Consider the following 21,478-nt stretch of genomic DNA (forward strand, 5'->3'; position numbering starts at 1 on the left):
ATGGCACTTCTTCCCCTCCGATACAGGAAGTGCTGAACCCTGCATACAGATGACACGCGGGGTTGCCATGAGTCATAATACCTTCGCCCGACGCCGTCTCCTCGCAAAGCACTTAGCAGATCACATAAGAGCTATTCTGGAGCCTGGAGCAAATCATGCCCTTAGAACATTTGTACCAATCATTCACACTATCACAGAGGTGGCTCATACGTACGGCTTCAACATATCTCAGCTGTGTGAACTTTAGAACAAATTCTTCTGGGTAGATGGTCCGATTAGCCGTTCGATTGGCCACACAGTGCCGTGATAAAGCTTTGACATATTGTGTTATATGGAAAAAAAAAAATCCACAGCTCACAGCATGAATAGTTATCATGTGCTTTAGTCGACAGCTGCCGGGAAAAGTTTTCACTCCCTGTGACATTTAAGCTTTTAAACTAAGAAAAGTTTGACCCATCTCGCTGCACTTATCCATCACCTTCGTTAAAAGGATGATGAATTACTAATAACAGTGGCAGAGTTGTCCTCGCAGCTGCATACAACTTTAACCAGAATGCACATGCTCGGACTGTTTTAATACACTTTTATTCATTCGTTGCTTTAGCACCTGGTCGTACGTCAGCAGGTACATAACAAATCCATTCCCACTGCCCTGTTTCCTGCCTCTGCTTCCTGGCTGAATTTCAGGGCCTGCGCTGCCTCTCCTGTGCAGGATGATGAACTAGCAGCGTTCCTGCTGGTGGAGAAATTAAACACCACGGTTGCATATAGGTTGACAAGGAGAGTTTTCTGCCCCGAAGGCATAAACAAAAGTAGCTTTAAACATGCCACTGGTCTGTGATATAACAGCCTCCTGTGTGAGGATGTTTCCAGTGCCATGTCTCACCCACCGCTAAAGGCTCACGTGCAAAACAGGAATATACGCAGGATATGATGGTGAAGGTAAAACACAGGGGGCAGAAGAATTTAAAAATATATTAACATATATTTATGAAAATGAATGAAATAGCATGAGGGATTAGTCACTAGTCAGCATCACTGTCCAGTGAAAAGCACGTGTCTTCAACAGCAAACTGAGTTAAACTGTTTCACGCAGCATCAGGAAGGAAAAAGGAGAAAAACTGTTGTTTTTTTTTTTTTAAATGATGAAAAATTCATGGACGACATCAGACACAACATCATGAATATAAGAAAATCTAATCTACCAGGGGAACATGGATCATTTTAGTGTCAGCGCTCTCGTCACTTAGTAAAATCAGTTTTCTTCGTTATGATCAGAGAATAATTAAATCCATTTGTACTCAGGCTCAGTTTCCTCCTGTTTTTCCTAATTCTGTGTGAAATGTTGTTCACCCTCATTTTCCAAGTCTTATCAATCTCACCCATAAGCAGGTGGCACTCACAGAGGTATGCATGACTGCGCACACACACATGCTCTTACCTATATAGTATATACACGGTGTGCTGTCATCCGCAGACCCACATGCACATGTTTCTTTCTCTTGTTCTCTCTTTCTGTCTCCTCTGCAACAACCTCCATGTCAAGCGTCTTCCCTTCTGAGGCACTTTACAGAAACACATTTACAGCTCTGGCTTGTTTAGCTGTGGCAGCTACTTCAGACAAACAGCCGGGCTCTCCAGCACAGCTGACATTCAGAGCTTTCTCTCTGCGCTGCTTCCAAAGCTTAGCCTAACCAGCGGTGGAGGGAGATACATCCACAGTCTGTGGAGGTGGAAAGACGATGATCTCGCTGTCTTCAGGTTTGGCCCCCCTGCACATGGCTGTGGTGTGAACCATGAGCGGCAGGGAAGGACGGAAAAACACGAAAAAAGAATAAAGAAACCAGCTAGTTAAGTCTCCTATATGAGGATTAGTAGCCTGGTTGATGTGTTTTCATTAGAGAAGCTGTGTGACACATCAGACGCCACCGAGCAGCGGTGTGTAATTTTCAAAAGCAGGTATAGACTTGAAAGAAACACACACACTCACACACACACACACAATAGGTGTAGACCTCCAGTTTTCTGTGCCTTTTTTCCTCCTCAGTTCGATATTGAATCTCCTTTCAGTCTATTGTCATGCCACTCCTGCTCTCTGTGCTGAACTACTGCAGGAGCTTATGAAGTGTGTGTGTATGTGTGTGTGTGTCTGTGTGTGTGTGTGCACTTGAAAGGTTCGGTGGAAAGGAAAGAAAAGGTGACAAAACAGAGCATGTGCATTTGTTACAGTCTATCTGGCGTTCTGCTTACTCTGCAAACGCCACGTGATGGATTTTTAGTAAATGTTAAAAGAGCAGGGGCCACACACTGATTTTTCTGGCGCGCTCAAAAGGCTTTCTCATGCGGTTATTTGCATTCATTTCATCTGCGGGCTGTGAAGTGCATATTATATTGTGCCGCGCAGCTGTGTGTGTGTGCACAGCGGTTGGCGGTGAGAGGGATCATGCACTGTTTAAGCCTCTTCTGTCAGGGGATGTTTGTTAAAAGCCACATTCATCAGTGCAGAAAAGAGCAGCGCTATTTTCTCCAAAGGGCAGGTGTAAACTTAATAGCGACTGTCTGCAGGATAAACATATCACTGTTGTTGAGGGAAAACCCTCACATCTCCAAAATGTCAAGCGAACAGCCGTGTTCGGAGTTTGACATCCACGCGTTTTTCACAGTTTTCACCGGACTGAACGGTGACTGATGTTCGACAGCTGGTATTTTTACCTGGTCTCACTGCCCTCTGTGGCTTCACCTGTAACCACGCCCAGCAGTGATGTCGCAGGGAGTTCACCTGGACATGTATTCAGAGATTATGTCAATACTGGATGATGTTACGTCGATGCGATGTGGCGAGGTGGAAAATAATGGTGTGGAGGTCAGGGTGCTGGATGGACGTTCACTTTTTATTAACTATATTTCACTTGACTTTGCTGTAGGTGCAGATTGTTTGTAGAAAGTGAGGACCGTATGTAATCTTGTATGTGCAGAACTGTCGGGTATGTAACGGGTCTAAAGCCTAAATCAGCTGAAAATGAGTCATTTTTGTTCTCAGTGTGTTTTTATTTCCCTTCTTTCTGAGTTTTGAATAAAATCTGAAGTAAAGTTTGACTGAGAAGCAGAATTCCATCCACCTCTGCCTCCACAAACACAAAGTCACTCACCAAAGGTCCATTAGCTCAAGACAAAGTTAGCTACCTGTCCCGACCGCCTCCATTATTTTTGCCAATCTCCCCCGTGTCAGTGAGGCGCCCCAGACCAACACAACATTGACATTTCCCCATGATCCCTTGTTGACTGTTAGGAATTCAAAAAGAGCACCCCGAGCTATGAATCAAATGTCAGCCATGGTGCTGTGGTGGAACCGTATCAATATCTGATGATGTATGGCTGGCTGTAGGGCCTTCGGCCACAGCAGCACCCACAGACATGACACAGAGTCTGGTCCACACTTAGTCACCAGCAGAGGGAAGGCCGCTGGATAAATGACTCCTTCAGACGCCAGTGAACTCGCACTCACAGCCGAGAAGTCAAAGATTCTCATTCTGCGCTCGGCCAGAAGAACGAGTTTTTCCAAAAACACAAACTGAAGCAGACGAAGCTGATTCTGTAAATCAGCTCGTTTCCAGTGTTGTTCCATTTTACTGTTGATGCACATGATAATTATCCTTCAGTATAATAATACTGGCATCATTCGTGCTGTTTGTGTTATTGAATTCGTGTACACTCGTGAATTTGTTGTACTCTGCATTAGTACGAGCAGCACATTGTGCCCTTGACAGTACATTATGTTACAGGCGTCGTTTGACAGGGAGACAGAGAAGCATCTGAAAGTGCCAGTGTTTCCCCTCGTCAGTCTCTAATCTCCACGCCGTGAGGAGAGCAGTGCTTGGCAACAGACGTTCACGGGCGGCGTTCAAAGATTGGCGCCGGGGTTTGAAGTCTCGCTGATTGCCGGGGTCAAGCCCGGCAAAAGAGCCATAGCGGTATCTTCAAGAGCAGCAGAGATGGAGGCGCGGCGGCTGCGTCTGGGCGGAGGCCGACACAATCGCCCACCCTTTGGAGGGAGCCATCACAGCGCTTCAGAGGACGCTCTTTCAAGACATGAAAGACAACGCTAGATCCTCCCAAATGTTTTAAAGCCGCCACCGCAGCTTCTGCACGTGTCCAAACAGCAAACACCAGTTTGTTGCTGTTATTACGTCTGAGGCTCGGTGTAAAATATCACGGATTCCAGACAGAAACTCTCTGCAGGGAGATGGAGAATAAAGTTAGACTGATAAATCTGTGAGAGGACACATGATGCCAATATGTGACTTTTATTAAAAACTCAGCGTCCCATACCTTGGTAATGATAGACGTCCATCGCTGACCGCAGCCAGTGAATATTATTTTGTTAAGATTATTATTTTATACCAGATGTCTGACTACAAAAACCCTGCGGGCGTGGTGAGGAGGTGCTGTATTTACTGAGAGTATAAACCCTGCAGTAGAACCTGTTTTAAAGAGCTGCTCACCCAGCCCAGCTTTCAGTGGAGACTTCGGGTTTCCACTTTCAGGTTTCCACAGCTGACCAAAAAAAAAAAAAAGAGTTCACCTGCAAATATCCACTTCCAGCGTCTCGGTTAAAGATAGAAATCATTAGCAGTTCCTTTTAAAACTACATTATTATCTTATTAATTTATCTTTCACTGTATATATTTGGAACCTACAGTTTGTGTGAACTGTCTAATATTTAGCAGAGCACTGATCAGTAATGACCTGATCCTGTCGAGATTTAAATGAAGACACTTGGACGTCAGCGCTGACCCTCGAGTAGATTCAGTAATATTTGTCTTGGTCAGACTCATTGATCAAACAAAGTTTATTTAAATTCTCATTTCAAACTGTCGTAGTTAACGTGCATGAAAGCTCTCTGATGCCTCTGACACCACATATACACGCCCTCTGTCTTTTTCACAAGGGGGGAGTTGTAGGTTTCAGCAGTTCAAAAAGCTGCAGTTCCTCGGCTGCCGCTGGGGGCTGGCTCCAGAAGTGAGCAATTCTCCATTGACCCCCATGTTAAAATAGCCAACTTTACAGCCTAAAAAAACATATTTACAGCCTGGTACATTTTTTGTTTTTGGTCTCTATTGATAGTTTCCACCTCCGTGAACACTGGGGGGGAGGGTGGATTTTTTTGTACCACAACCGTTTTAGTGTTATTTCTGCTCAGGCACAGGCAGTTAGCTCTTTGCTAAAGCATCGGCTGGGCTAGGCGGCTACATCCAGAGGCCTCCGGCTACCTCCAGCGGTTGACAGGGACTGCAGTGTCCGTGTTTGTTTGCCAGTGTTCGGATAGGTTTTTGTGACAGTATGGCTTGTTGTAGTGTAGACTGTACTAACCGACCGTCGAAGGAGTCTGTGTGGCAGTTTTTTCGGTAAGTAAATTTCTCACTATTTTTCCTGGATGTTTGCGCTAATTAGCATGTATTAGCATATTTTGCCGCTAGCTTATGACTCCATTGCCGATTTCTGGTCGCTGCTGATACAGATAGAGGACCGGAGCAGTTAATGTTAGGAACGCTGCTGCGGTGTGTTCCGTGCTCTCAGAGTCCGTTTATTGCGGGAATACTAGGCTACAATTTTATTTGGTCTCATTTTTCTGTTTAAACAGTCCGACATTGCATGGACAGAGCAGCTCCGTCAGTCAGCGGCTGCTGTTGTTTGTGTGCTGCTGTAACTGTAAGTGGATAGTGGATGGAGGCAGCGGTGAAAGCTCATCATTTATTTTTTATCGTTATCATAAATAATAATGGTAATAATAATAATGTTTTTAACTTTTTAAACCCTGACCCGTAGAGTAACCGCCTCTCCGCCAAATATGGAAACTACACTCCCACTAAAATCCAAGATGGCGCAGCTCAAATGCCCATGGTTTGGTCACAAAACCGACTCCCTGAAACCAATGGGTGACGTCACGGGTGCTACGTCCATGTTTTATACAGTCTATGCTTTTTCATACAGCTTATAGCATTTAGCATTTACTGTGTTAGGTGTGTGTGTGAGAGCTGCAGCCCATGCTCGTGCTGCCTCTCTGCACGCTGCCAGCTTTGGATGTATGGTTGTCAAATATAGGACTTTTTTGTTGTTGTTGTTTTGTTTTTTGAGAAACACCTGTTGCTATAGAAATCTTCAGCATAGATCGCCTGGTTTCAGCGACGTCAGTCCTAAGTCACTTACATAGGAACTTTCTCCAATGTCCATACATGTTAACAGTTAGTTGCAGCTGTCGAGCTCGTACTGTTGAGTTTGTTCCTTCAAACAGGTTAATAAACACCTGAGGCAGCGGATCAGTACATCTGTCTTAAATGATTCCTCACCACAGTGTTTGGTACCGGTGTAAATACACAGACAGAGGCTGATGTCTCCGTCAGTGTCTCTGCTGAATCATGTGCAGATTAATGGGAGCTGTGTGAACAGCCCTCGGGGGCCTTTGGAGTGGCCTCCTCCTCCTCCTCCATCCTCTCTTAGTCAACTACGTACTGTAGATGATAGACTCTCGTTAAATCCTCATTGCTGACCCTCTCATTTCCTCCTCTGTCTCTTTGCTTGTGGCCTCGTTTCCTCTCTAAGTACCTGCCTGGTCGTCTCCCCTCTCCCTCCCTCCTCCCTCCCTCCTTCCCTCCTCCATCTCTCTCGGGGGTAGGTCATGTTATCTTTTTGCAGGAGTCCCTCTGCTGGCCTGTGGTGCATAATGTATAAAGCTGCTGGTGTGTGTTTTACACTTTGCCTGACATTATTAAGTCGTTTCAGGCATATCACTACTTTTATCTCCACCGTGGAGGTTAATCAGAGGGGATTTATACTGAAACGACTTTGTGCTTCAGCCTTCACCCTGAACCTCCGTGCTCTTCCTCTGTCGTCTCTCAGTAAACCAAATATGTCATAAACCAATGTCTTGAACGGCGAAACGCCGCAAATGCAAGAGATGCTGATGCTGATGCTGCTCCTAAAGCATCATCATTCAGATCTGTGTTGGTGCACGTGGAAACCCCAGGGGAAATGCAGCATAACTGAATTTCTACGTACAGACACGTGCACGGTGTCAAAGAATAAAACACTCAGGACCAGGTTCACTGCCGGTTTTGCACCTGTTCCTCAGGTGACACTTTCTGCCCTGAACACACTCACCAGACTTGTGTCGCAGTTTGTGTGTCACTTGTGAAAGTGTATGCAGGGTGCGCCTCTCTCCTCTGTGCATATGCATTCACAGGAGGATCCTGCAAATAGTAGGAGGAGACATGTTAACAGAGGAGGATTATGTTTCCCCTCGGGTCTCCTAAGGTCCGTTTTGGAGGGAAGATTCTGAGACTCTGAAAACCAGGCGTAAACACTGCAGAAGGGATTTATAAGAGCCACGAGGGAGACGAGGGTGTGATGGGAAGAGAAACGTGCGTTAAATAACGACTAAAAACTGATTATTGGAAACAAACATGTAGCAGTGAGGCTACGAATGAACACAACATCTGATCATCGGTTACGTAAACGGCCACGTCAACGCCGTCTCCACCTGCTCAGTCTGTCCAGCTCTCTCTCCCTCCTGGTTGTGGTGGGATCTTTATTTATTTTCTGAGCTTAGTGATCTCACATCAACATCCAGAGCAGCATCTGCGACCACAGTGGAAACCACAGCACACGTCTGACCCTCAGGATTCATTTTACAGTTAATACAACTTCCATCAGTTATATCCCGTGATAACGGGATATAAGTTGGTTGATATTCAAACCAAACTTAATCATAAAAACTGTCAGTTTCATCAGTAAGGAACATGTATCTGTGCTTCAGATGCTTCAGATTATTTTCTTTATTTATATATATATTTTCTTTACATATTTTCTTTATCATTAAGGTGAAAAACTGAACTGAACACCTGCAGGCCATTAGCTGCCTCCATCTATTATAATTAAAATATAACCCATGTTTACGTTCAGCTGCTGTGCTGAATGTGAAGTGATGAGGTCAAACATTTCTATATTCTTTACCAAAGAGATGCAGGCAGCTGATAAAGCGTAGCTGCTCCTCTACATGTTGACCAGGACTCACCCCTGATCTCACCTGTGAGTAAGTCTCCTATTTAATGCTGCAGATTAACATTTGTCCCTCTGGCTAAATGTCTGCTTTAAAAAGCTGCAGCTGAATCAGCGGCAGCTCAGCGGAATAAACACTGCAATGCTGCCGTCGTCTTCTCGAGTCAGAGAAAACCTGTTCAGAGGGGGCCTGGGGGAGGTTATATGGGGACCTGGCGAGCTCGGTTTCCAGGTTACAGCCACACCAAACATGGCGCCACAGATGGGCCAAGCCCTGATAGCGCCTATGTTGTCATAACTGACTGAGCCTGTTTGATCAGATGAAGAGAATTTAGACTGATAATGAGTTTTAGAGTCAGTCGTGCTTAACATCTGCGGTTGGTGGTTTTGATTCAGTGGCTTCAGTTCGTTTTGGCTTGAATGTTGAGGTTTCATTTCCCAAATTAATGTTTGGATTCAGGCTTAAGAGCATTAGTGGCTTTGAGCCGATGTAACCAATCAGGGGATGTATGAGGTTAGCTGTGACCAAAGTTTGGGTTCTACAGATTCGTTTTAGTTTTGTGTTCTCCATGAATTACTGAGCGTTAGCTAAAACACGTGTTCTGTAAAACGTGTCTGTCACATGCTTTCTGTCAGTGTTGTGGCAGCGTCGTCTTTTTATCTGGACAGTGTGACACAGCCTCTCTGGGAAAAAAGACATGCTAACGACATGGAGATGTGTAGCTGCTATGACGTTTAGACGTAATGTTCACCATCTTAGAATAGCAAGTTAGCATGCTAACGATTGCTAATTAGCACTGGACACAAAGCACAGCTGAGGCTGATGGGAAAGTTCTGAAGGTATTAAGTGTTTCACAGATCTTGACCTGATGGTGACGCCAGAGGAAAAACCAGGGGATCAGCAGTTCATCCGGGGGGGAACATGAATGTCTCAGCCAGATTTCATGACAGTCAGAGGATGATCAGAGTCGGATTCTTCCTGTGGGGACCATGAATGTCTGTTCTGTGTTTCTTAGCAGCTGTTGTTGGGATGTTTCAGTGTGGACCAACGTGTGGTCATAGCTACATGGCCACAGATCTGACGGCCTGTATATTCCAGGCTGCCTGTGGCCTTTGTGCTGCACAGCTTGGATTGTTCCTGACAGAGGAACTGGGCCGTACGGATCGATTGTGGCCCCAAGTGAAGAAAGAGAAAGAGATAATGATCCACTTCTATGTTTAGCATCATCAGTAGGAGGTGGCGTCCTTGGTTTTTGGACGAGGCTGTCGTTCTTGTGGTGGCTCATCCTTGACTCTGATCCTTGCCACATGTACCAGGCTTATCCTCTTGGTTTCCACCTTTTCAAGCCTAATGAGGAATCTCCACTTGAGCTCTGCTTTGCTGTTGGAAGCCTGTGGCGCGGCGTCCCATCTCCCCTCTCTCACCCACACCGGGGAGAGAAGGTGGGGCGAGCTGTGGCGAAGGCAGATCAATTGCACTCTCTCTGCCACTCTCTGGCTCTCTGCTGCTGCTTCGTGTGCCTTTGTTCTCACTCGCTAACATCAAGCATGTGGTTTGAAAGGGAAAACCTCTTCTTATGATGACGACGGCCGTATGGTGCAGCCCGGCCGCCTGATCTGACTGACAAGGCCCCGCTGTTCAGGCAAAAAAAATCTGACACACACACACACACACTGAGAGGAATCTGTTCCACGGGCTGCAGGGCCATCTGGCCATCGCACAAGAAAAGGTTGGATGTAGTTAGAGGCGAGGTGCTGGAGTGTTTCACTGCACTCTCCAGATTTGTACTTCAACTTCTCTGGGTCGCACTTTGTTGTCGTCACATGTCACAACGGCATCTTTAACTGTCAATAAAAGACGAGACAACAGAACGACCGCCGACAGAAGATTCGAGTAGCAGCACTGACACGTATGTGTTTTTTTTTTTCCCTCTTCTGATGCAAATCTAGAGGACGGTGAGAGAAGGAGCAGAAGATTTAGGAGTGAAAGTGATGCTATGTGTCATATGGAGAACAAACAAGAGGGAAATCTGTCTCACCGCGAGGAGTCTGGCTTTTTGAGAATCTAAAAATCCCCCAGAGGCAACGTCTCTACCAAATGAATAGATATCCATTTTCAAAAGCCTCATGCTTGGTGGCAGGCGAGGGATGGGGAGAAGGACGGGTGGGCTAGTGGTGGTGGTGGTGGAGGGGGAAGATATCTAGGCAGAGGGCAGACACTATTAAAACTCGGGAGAATGAATTGTTAAATACCTCTATAAAGAAATATAAGACATGGCCCGTTTTTATGCTGCCTGGGCCGCTCTGCAGGCGGGTGATAAGGTGGTGGGTTGAAGCGTGTGTGTGTGTGTGTGTGTTTTTTCCTGAGGGTGGGGTAAAATCATGCCCACATCCACCCCCTGTCACACTGAACATGAGCAGTGATGTTCACGGCGGAGTGACGCACGTGAACACACACACACACAATCAACACGGCTGCCTCAGTTTTACACTCCCTGTTTCACCAAGTCAGCTCAGGCACGATGTGTGGACACGGAGAAGGCCTTAAAATGTGATCAGTGAGGAACCCGGAGTCGTCTTTTCCCTCTGGGGCTTCGGCAGTAAACAATAAATTATACAATTGTGCATTTTTTTTTCACACACGCAGACACACACTCATACCATCACCTCCACCAGCGTGCACAGACTTCTAGGTCAGGCAGCAGCGGAGAAAATTTCCCCGTTGACATTTTGTGTTTCTGGCACAATATTGACTTCAGAGGGAAGGCAGCAGGAGGATTGTTGGTGACATTCCACTTTACCTTGGAGATGGATGCCAAGCTGTTTACGTGTACAAACGGTTGGGGAAGGGGCGGGGGCAGAGGCAGAGGGGGTGGAGGAGGCAGGCATGGATGGACAGATGAAAAAATAGGCCAAAACTGTGCTGAAGATTTTTATCATTTCTCAGACCTCTGTTCTTCAGCTGACTCTGTACCTCGCACCCAGACCTCTTCACTCTCATCCTTTTGTTTTTTTTTATTTTTACTTAAAGCAGCTTGACTCAGTATTTCATGTAAACAGTGGATCTGTAGACTACATGGATGTGGAATGAGTGATGAACAATGAGCGTCAGTCCTCCTCCGCTCTGTCCCTGTCATTAATAATGTGAGTTACTGACATAAAGACGTAAAGATGTTTGTGACGACACATTTACATATTTACAGCATGGTCCGTGGTCTTTGCTATCAAACAGCCAGTCTGCCTAAACTGCATGAAGTGACTTAGTGTAATGGGGTCAAAGGTCAGGGAATGAGTTTTAATGTTGCTCTGTTCCCCAGCACGTCTTCAGCGAGGCCGATCTGGGTTTTGCTGCAGCTGCAGCTGCAGCAGTGACAACATGACCAGTGCTGGTCTCCTCCCTGAGGAACGGCTCAGTAAATTGGTCAGAACTAATGCAGGGAAGACGCCAGGTGGGGCGAGTAACACACCAGCCACTACAGCAGTTTTACTTTAACTGCCATGGACGTAACACCAGCACTGGAACCACAGCGTACAGTTACGCACAAGCACCAGATGTATCTGTGCTAAATTTAGTGTTTGTGACAATGACAGAACAGTGGTGCCACCTCATTGGGTTTTTTTGGTCCATGATATTTATCATCTGGTTATACAGTGATGTGATGGGTTTTATAATTGCTTGTTTGATTGATTGTGACCAGGAAGTGATGCAATATACAGAATACAGAATGTAAGGATTCAGTAAGCTGGTCACTGGCACTGAAAAACCTTTATCCAGAAGACCTTTTAGTTTTTCAGTTACGTGACGATTCGTTCTGTAGGATGTTGTTGTTGTTGATGCAGTAAATGATTTGTCTCTTGATGTGTTATCAGTTACTCTGCTACAGTTTATCCAGCATCCAGTACTGGAGACAACCTGAAAGACTGGGTAGACTGGAGATTTACTGACTGGACTGATGACAGCTGTTTTCCAGATGTTAGGGAAAGTTCTAGTTTTAATTGACAAATTTAGAATGTGTGTTATTAGCTTAAGTATTCAAGAGATATTCTGTCTTTCCTTGTCAGCACAGAGCTGAGATTACGGATGTCTTTGGCCTTTGAGTTGCTGAAGTTACTCATAATTTTGGTGACATTTACAAGATTAACCTCTTTGTGTTCTGGTCCACCATGTTGTCTGTCAGCTCGACTCATTTAAAACTGTTCCTGCTCTGACTCCACAGGAAGAAACACTGAATTCATTTGCAGTTGCTGTTGAAATACGTTGTTTATTCTCTGAAGCTTATGGGAGTTTGAGTTGGTTCACAGTGTGCGTCCTCAGTTTGGAGCCTCTTCACTAAGTTTAGCCTCGTGTAGTTGAGTGACAGCTTTGTTTCTTAGGCCTGTGTTAATGAGGATCAGCATCAGTCAGATATCCTGACTAACCCATGGAGGTGAGCTCCTCTCAGGGCTGCTCTCCCATGTCTTGGTGGGTCACAGTCCCAAATAACCTTTGTGTGATTCACAATTGAAAATACAAACTGAGGCCCTCACAGATCTGAGACCAGGTTGGCGTTCATTCAGAATTATCCCAGTATGATCAACAAGTGAGTTCATATTAGCGGCGGGTGGTGTGGCCCCCGGCCGTCTGTCGCAGAGTGTGTGTGGGTCCCTGGACTCACCCGTGCTCGTCAGTATCAATCCGCTCGCCGGGCCACGCTCCATGCTTCGCTCCGAGCACTTTCTACCTGAGCTGTATTCCGAGCGGAGCTCACGTCAGTTACCTGAAATAGATTTTGAGACTAAAATTCCCAAACGTAGCCGTACTAGAGGAGCGTTAACCTTGATGCTCATCCAAGAGGAAGTCAGCCAGCCAGCCTCACGCCGGCCCTCCTCTCGCCGCGTGGCAGGTCGCACTGATGCTCTGTCTGTCTGAGGAGCGAGATCCTTGGCCCCGTTTTTCTGCCACATTAGGCCCACACTGAAGGTGGCACTCAACTCCCCCACTGAGGAGCAACTGTGTGTGTGTGTGTGTGTGTGTGTGTGTGTGTGTGTGTGTGTGTGTTAACAGAAACGAGCAGGAAACCAGTGAGAGTTGTAGCTACAGACAGACAGACAGACGTAGGTACTGTGTATAGATATTAGCCGATGTAAACACAGACCGGGGTTTATTTGTTAGAGGAGAAGCACAACTGTAAATCGCAGCCTATTTTCCTTTTGTGTCAGGTGATGCAGATTATGTTGTTTCCTCACTCCGACTGACAGGATGAGGAAATTATAGGCTCTGACTCACTGCTGGCTTCTCAGTCCTGGCACATCACTGCCTTCTATAACAAACCAGAATGAGAGAGCGGGAGAGAAACCTGACAACAGAGGAGGAGGAGGGGGGAGGAGGAAGATGAGGGGGAGGCAGGGTGGTTAAAGGGAGAAGGAGAAAGAATGAAAGGCAAGACGAGTCTGGAGAGTGGGAGAGGAAACATGAGCTGACAGAGAGGTGAAGGAGGAGAGAGAACAAAGGGAGAGGAGGAGGAGGAAGCAGGAGGGAGGGACAGAAAGCTGGGCCGTGTGCCAGGGTCTATTCCACCTTTGCTCTTCAGGCCTTTCTGAGCTGCCACCTCCTCTCACCTCAGTAATGTCATCAATGAAAAGGCCTTTAGGAGGGATGGAGGACTTGACTCGGGGTCCAGACTGTGACCGACACCAGCTGACGCTGCCAAACCAAGCAGGATTCTGTTCGAATTAATTGGATGTCACTTTCAGGTACAAGGAACAAGGCAGGGTTTTTTCCTCTCTCTCGTTTTGGTTACTCATGCATCAGAGCAGGATCAGAAAATCCTGCTGTGTTTGGGCCGATCAAATACTCCGAGTGAGCTCAAAACAAAGCTGGTTTCCTCTCCTTCCTCAGGTGCTGGCTGTCAGGAGGTTTTTAAAGACAGATAATCCACAGATTTTTGGCAACAGCTTTAGTGATGAGACCAACACTTTGGCTGTCAGACATTAATCTGTTGTTCATTATTGATAAATCTGTTGATTAATGTTTGGAATATGTGGACTTCCTCTGGGCTGGGCTTCCTCATTCTGGTCGAGAGAGTTTTCATTTCAGCTGAAACATTTTAGGGCTAAAAATGAGACGCGTGTTTTCGTCTGCCTCTGTCTGAGTTCAAGGACACTCTGTTATGAAAATGAGCCGTGAACATTGTACAGACTGAATCTGCTGCTGAATCACTTCCATAAGTCTGTGATTGACTGTGACGCAGCAAACATGAACATATTTCACATTAATTATTTAAAACAGCTTTTACTGTAATATTTTATAAATTTAGTCAGAGGTCATAGTGTGTGCTGGGGGGGGGCTTTTTGTTTCTATCACTGCAACATGAGCTGCTCTGAGTTCAGCCCTCCACACACGCAGACAGACGGGCTGGACTTTTCAAGCATAAAATAAACAACATGAGATGAAAGTTCAGAGACAGCTTGTCTCTTCTTCATGTCCTTTTTTTTTCCCAGTTATTAAAGAGAACATTCATCTCAGAAGTGACCTGATGCGTAGCTGTTCTGAAGCTGGACAAACACAGTGGAAGCAGCTTAAAGTTATTCACTGTGTTGACTTTTCTTTCTGTTCTGTTCCGCAAAAAAGCTTCAGGCTGACACCAGAGTCAGAGCTACAATATGTGCGTCGTGCACACGGACGCACCACCCACCACACCACGAGCTGTGAGCACCTCCACCGCCAGCTCCAACTGTGAGAGTATTTCACAGCCCTGACGAGGGCTATAATGTGCAATATGCTCACTAACTCAGTCGCTCTCTCCCTCCCTGTGTCTTTCTGCGGCCTTAATCTCCCGCTCTCTCTCGCTCTGTGCGTCTGTCACCGTGGCATCTGTTGATGTCCTTTTATCTGCTGGGGGCTCAATCTGTCCAAAAGGCCCACTCTGCTGCCACTCTGGTGCCATCTCCTGGTGATCCATTTATGCTCTACAGTTGGCGTGGAGGCCGCTCTGAGCCTAAGCCCTTAATTACCACCAGAGCATTAAAGGTTTGGAGAGGTGTGGATATGATCCACATGGCTGTGCAGCTGCTGTTGAACAGTGTGGAACTAGTGGATATCTGTTGGTTTGGCTGAAGAGATGGAAGTGGAACAGACACATACTCGCACTTACCATTTTATCTCCTTAATAAATCCTTACAGCTCTTCATCTTACATCGTGAAGGACCTGGCCGAATAGGTCGTTGGAAATTGGAATCGGTTGCTTCATGTCACAAAATAAATTGTTTACAACAAAAAACAGGAACAGGAAGCCGTTCCTTCGAATGGCAGATGGCGGAGAAAATGAAAAACTGATGTAAAAACAGGGACCAACGTGTTTGTCCACTTCACTGAGGCCAGAGAGACTGAGCTGGGACAAGTGTCAACAATCGTCTGATTATAAGAAATATGAGGCTTCCTGTTATACTGACGTAAAAACAACCAGAAATATACAAATTTTAAATTGTCTCTACAGGTTTGGCAGATGCACCACATGGTCAGACAGTGTCAGTGGAAGATGCATCAGTTCAGGTTCTGTTCTTACAGTGCAGCATCTGTGGCCTGGCAGAGGGAAACCAGGGGAACCAGTCCTCTCTGGTTCTCTGGATGGGTGCTGTCACATGAAACTGGAACTGAACAAATGAAAAGATGAAGTAAAAAAGGATGAGATGAGAAAAGAGACAATGATAAGCACTGAGTGTGGTGTAAGGAAATGATGCTGGGCCAGATGAGTCAATCATTCCTTACAGCATGAATGATTACAGTAAGTAAAGGGTTTATCCTCCTCGTGTTGCTGATATCAGAATCAGATATTTCCTGTCTGTTCTAATCTCAAGAAAACCCGTGACTCTCAGTGTAAATCAGGTAAACAACAACAGCCACACATCATAGTTAATGTCCCTCTGAAGCCACCGTATGTGTCCCCTGTGGCTCTCACACAGTAGGATACTGGTCATTTTGTGCTTTCCCTCCTCTACACAGTGAACACAGAGCGTTTCTCAAACACTCTGAGCTGTTGGTTTAGTAATATTTTCATTCAGCACATGGCAGATAATAATTCTGACACTCAGCTGGTATCGCTCAGCACGCCGTGTGCTGGGAGCTGCTCTGTGTGTGGGAATGTTTTCAGTGTGTTCTCAGGGCTGAACAGGTAAGTCGACCTTCGCTCACTGTGTCACCTGAACAGATTAGAGCGGTGGAATATCTCACAGCAAAATGAAACCTGTGAAGTCAGCCTCCACAGATTGTGTCTGGTAGAAATTAAGGGAGCGATTGTGTTTTGCAGGACTTTGCCGATTCAATATTCCACTTGGTGAGGGAGAAGTACCGGTCGCTGGTGGGCGGCTGCAGTCCTGCGCACGCTCAACACAAATCCCTGGCAGGCATCGTAATGACCCGAGGTATGGCAAATTTCATTGACTTTTATATATCACTTTGAATTATTGAAGTGGTGCAATATAGAGAGAGCGAGGGAGGGAGGGAGGTAAAAAGAGAAAGAGCAGGAGGATGAGAAATGGGAAGGAATTCTAGATGGAGGGAGAGAAACTGAAGGCGGGAAGAGAAGGAGAGTTTCCAGTCCACGCTGTACCCGGGGCTCGTGCAGGAGAGTGTACCTTCCTGATGAATTATTGACTATTCAGAGTCTCTGAGGAGAATGAGACATGGTAGTGAGTGTCACTCATCCCCACTGCGAGCTGGACATGCTGTGCTCAGGCAGCTTTGACAGGAATTCCAGATGCCACAGTGGGAATCTTAACTAGATCAGCTTAAAACTTAATCTGAAACCCGACTGAGTGACTCGCTGAAGGAGCGGTGAGGAGGAGGAAGCCTCACTCTGTCGTTCTCCTGTAGCATGAAACAATGACTTATTACTACGCATTCGTCTTTCATTCTTTATTTATCTTTCATGTGTGGTGTTTTGTTGCACATTACATCAGGGCCTCCCACACATACACAAGTGCACACGAAAGGCACACACAGACGCACACGGCATGTCCAAACCCTGACACACACTCCACGTCTCTCACAGCGCAGTATTTGCACTGACGGTGAAGTTCCCATGATCCCACACACGCCCACAAAGACCCCGGGATGATGGTACAAGGAATTTGTTCAAAGCTATTTTGATTTTTCAAATTTTATTTTTAAAAACTGCAAAATATGTGAACATCACCGGAACCAGGCCGTGTTGTTGTTAGCTTAGCTGTTGGTGTTAGCTGGCTTAACATGTTAGCAGTTAGCTGCTGTTGATATCTGTAGTACCAGGGCGTCCCTGTGTTATTTTACTCCTAATTGTATTGAATATTTAGAGTGAGTGGAAGTAAAGCCATGCTCATCATCAGAACATGAAGCTACAGGCTGCACAAAGCTGAGGAAGATACGGATCAGTCAGACACTACCTGCTCTACTTACAGCTAAACCTGTTCTCACAGTCTTCAAGTGAGTTTTTAACACTATTAAAGGCTTTAATGTTTAATTTGTACGTCTGACAGTTTGGTAACATATAAATGTGCAGGCACACAGCTGCTTCATGGAGGCAGAGCTCTATTCATGCTGCTGGAATACCAGAAAAAAAAAACACTGGATAGGTGGTTTGTTTTAGTTAGCTGTGGCCACATAGCTCAACATAGGAGTGTGTGACAGGAGTGTGTACTGTGTTGCTTGGTAAGGTGAAGACATGGTGGGGGGGTGGGGTCACCTGAGAGGGCGCTCACCTGAGGAGTGAGCCTGCAGACTTACCTACACTCTTACACTCACACTTTCCTCTTAGATACGAGGGTCAAACACATAAATCATCCGTGGAAAAGTTTCTCATACCAGAGTGGCTGCTGATTCCTGGCTGTTTGTAGCAGAACTAGATAAGCTGGTGGACGACTCAGTGGACCGTAGCATTCAGATGAAACTGTCTGTGGAGCCAGTCAGAAGCAGATACAGCGTGAACGCGAGGCCTGGGTGAAGGTCGGATTCAGAGGCAGTTTAACCGTTAGTGCCAGGGGACGGAGTCGCCCGTCAGAGGCATCAGTCTGAACGCTCCACAGGAAAGTTCAAACACCTTCGGTGTATTTCAGTGTGTGTATTGATGAGCTGATCACCTTACCACCAAGAAATGGAGCCAGACTTAAAACAAAGAGCTTCAGCAGAAAATATGATGTAAAATGAATATTAGTGTTACAGGAGTGTGTGGGATATGATACAAAAATGACTATACACCTATAAATGCACACAGGTTTACACAGGTGGAGTGCTCACACACACACACACACACACACACACACAGAGTGTTATCTCCCTGTGTGGCTGCAGGCTGTGGGGGTGCAGGGGTCACTGAGGGGGGATTGGTATCTCTGCTGTCTTTGGAGTGCTGCAGCTCATCAGTTTAGACTTCAGTGAGACCGGCGCTCATCCTGACCTAATCCAATCCCTCTCCTCTCCTCTGCCTCCCAGTAATTGCCTCTGTTTGTTTATTAATAGAACACGTTATCTACAAAGATCCAGACGTAGGGCTGCCAAGTATTCGCAGCGAGGCGGCGGCGGCGGCAGCAGTGTGGTGGCCAGCGTCCGTGCAGTCAGACACCAAACTTGACAGGAACACTGGGGAGTCCTGTTCTATTCCTGCCCCCCCCCCCCCCCCCCCCCCCCCCCCCCGCCCGCCCCTCTCTCTCTCTCTCTCTCTCTCTCTCTCTCTCTCTCTCTCTCTCTCTCTCTCTCTCTCTCTCTCTTTCTCTCTCTTCCTTTTTGTCTTTCTCTGTGTGTCTCATGCTTCTGCTTTTGCCTGAAGAATATTAATCAGGGTCCGTCTTTGAACCCGGGGGACAGACAGAGAACCCCCCACCCTTGCCATAGTCCCACTGAGACAGTTGAGCCCCAACCTGAGTGAGATTAGCCTCGCCACCAGGCTGAGAGTCGGGAGGCGACCGCCAAAGTAAACCGCCGGCGTGCGTTGTCAAATATTGTGGAAAATCTCATTTGAATCGATGTGAGATAGTGTGTGTATGTGTGTGTGTGTGTGCGTGTGTGTGTGTGTGTGTGTGTGTGTGTGTGTATGTAGAGATGGTAAACAGTGCTGTGATGTGCTCAAAGACATGAAAAATCAGGAACATCCACATGGAAAAATGCTAAAACGACCCCGCCCCCTCATTTTTTTCAGACTTGTTTGTTGGATGGGACGAGAGAACCTTCTTCTGAGGCTTTTTTTATTGAGACTCTGAGAGGGAAGAAAAGCCACAGGGACTCAAAGACAGAGATGAGAGCAAAGGGTTTCAAACAAGTTGATCACAAATGGCGGATAAGCTGCGGTTGTTGTTAGTCTGCGTATCCATTTTCAAACAGGGATTTCTCTCTGCTCTTTATCTGTTCTTCCGGCTGCTGCAAATTTTAACGTTCAATAATCACATCTGGAAACAAAACAGCTCGCTGAGAGGCAAAAAATAAAAATTAGCAGAGATGCGCCCAGGGTGTGTTGCAGCAGAGAGAGAGAGAGATTTGAGAGCTTCAGTAGCATCTCACAAAGACACCCTTATATGTTCAGAGCAGTTCCCTGTTAAAGCTAATAAAGATTCAACAGGGTGCGTTCTCTACTCTTGCCAAGGTGTTTTATTTTTTCCCCTCGCTCTCTGCAAGTGCTGAGCATTTTCCGAGGTTTTCTGCGATTCAAACGACACGCACCGGATGACATTCACCGTAATCATCCAACATCTTGTGATGAAAGAACACATGAAAGACAGGATTTATGGAGCTCAACCTAAATGGCATATAAATGAGTTTACTAAAAGTTGACCCTGAGAGCTCATTCTGCTTCAGAAGAAAATGTTTTAATGTCTCCTTTATGGTGTGCAGAGATAATGGGTGGCTTATTAGGAAACATTTTCCCCTGTTGTATAACCATAGAGAATAAAGGGATTCAGATAATAGCTCTGTAGTGTCTGTCGATTGCAGCTGCCTTGTGTAATAATGGATCAATGTAAAGTTCATGGTCATGTCATTTGGATTTTTCAGTTTGACACTCCCAGTGGTTCCCCATGATGATTGCCAGTGAAGTAGTCATAGCAATTAGTTCTCGCTTTTCACTTGAAATTTCTCTTTTTGTTGAGGCTTTATCACCGATATCGTTGCGTCAGGTGTCGCAGCAGGTCACTGGTCACCACTGACCGATCCCACCACGACCGGCTGGAGTTTATCGGGTTATTTTATTTGCACAGTTTTGCTTCATGTGATCCAGTTTCTTTCAGCGGTGGAGGAAGTTTTCAAAAAGTGAAACTGACTCCAGCAAAACAAGTAGCAGCACCAGAATGTTCTGAAGTTAAATTACTGTTTAATTCCAAATCAGTTTTAATATTATCTGATACTCTGTTGGATTATTATTAATGAATGTTGTATCTGTCCATGGTGGAGCTCATTTTACATGATGAGTATGTTATGAAAACTCCTCCTTAAAAATTAATTATCAATTATTTATTGACCCTTAAAATAATCAACCTGCTCATTAAACCTGTTACCACAGAGATCAGTGGAGGAAGAGACTTCTCCATAAATAAATGGCAGATCTCTGCAGCTGTTTGATGTTAAACATTAATCTACAGAGAGGAATAACTGTAATTCTAATGAAAGTGCCTGAATTCTTTCTGAGTTTTATTCAACCTGTCAGATCAGTTCCTGCTTCAGGTCGAGCTTTCCAAAGACCTGCAGGATCCAGTGGTTTTGGAGCGTGACCCAGGATGTGTCTGACTCTGCTGCTTAAGTTTTCACCATTATTCATTCATCTGTTTCGTTCCTGCGTCCTTTATGTCTCTGGTTGACACCTGTGAACTCGCTGTGCCGTATTTTGTTTTCCCGGGAAGAGACCGTCCCCTTGAATCAGAGGCCTGGCCTCTTAAATCAAAATATAAATGTAGGTTTGCTCTCTGATTTAACAGCCTGAACGTCTGGCTCACAGTCTGCTGCAGCTCTGTGTAATGTAGTGTGATGCAGCCTGGTGCTGAGGCCATTTTGCCAACATGCAGACAGAGGCCCAGTGTTGTGGGGTAGAAGTGATGCGACATTAAGCAGAAGCACAGAGGTTGTACACATGCTGCAGCTGTTTGATAAATACGCTGACTTTCTTTGTGACGTAAGAAAAACTGATTCAACTGGTTCAGAAAAAATATTTTACCTTACTTTTTTAGTTGTTTCCACAGAGCTCCTGTTTTTCAAATGCTGTTTTTTTTGGGTTTTTCTTTGCTGTGAAAAATCCAGATTTCCTGTAGCTTTAGTTCTCAGAGCAAAGACCAGCATAAGGTCATAATGTCCCACGAGATGCTATTTTTGTGAATAAGTGGCACATGGGACAAGGTGCACTCAAGGTGCACAAAGCAGGTGTGTTGTGTTTCACAGCTGGAAGCAGGGGGACGTTAGAAGGAATAGGTTTTAGTCACAGGTGCTGACGTG

At 45.8% G+C, this 21,478-nt stretch overlaps 1 protein-coding gene across 1 annotated transcript in view; it reads left to right on the forward strand.

Annotated features, from left to right (window-relative positions):
• adarb2 (adenosine deaminase RNA specific B2 (inactive)) overlaps positions 1-21,478 on the forward strand; it is a 227,969-nt gene that overhangs the window by 184,527 nt on the left and 21,964 nt on the right. Inside the window, exon 8 of the mRNA XM_041065249.1 lies at positions 16,341-16,455. Coding sequence (XP_040921183.1) covers positions 16,341-16,455 — 115 coding nt within the window. The remainder of the gene's footprint in view (positions 1-16,340; positions 16,456-21,478) is intronic.

The sequence above is a fragment of the Toxotes jaculatrix genome, chromosome 20 (assembly GCF_017976425.1).
Source record: "Toxotes jaculatrix isolate fToxJac2 chromosome 20, fToxJac2.pri, whole genome shotgun sequence".
In the NCBI taxonomy this organism is placed as follows: Eukaryota; Metazoa; Chordata; class Actinopteri; family Toxotidae; genus Toxotes; species Toxotes jaculatrix.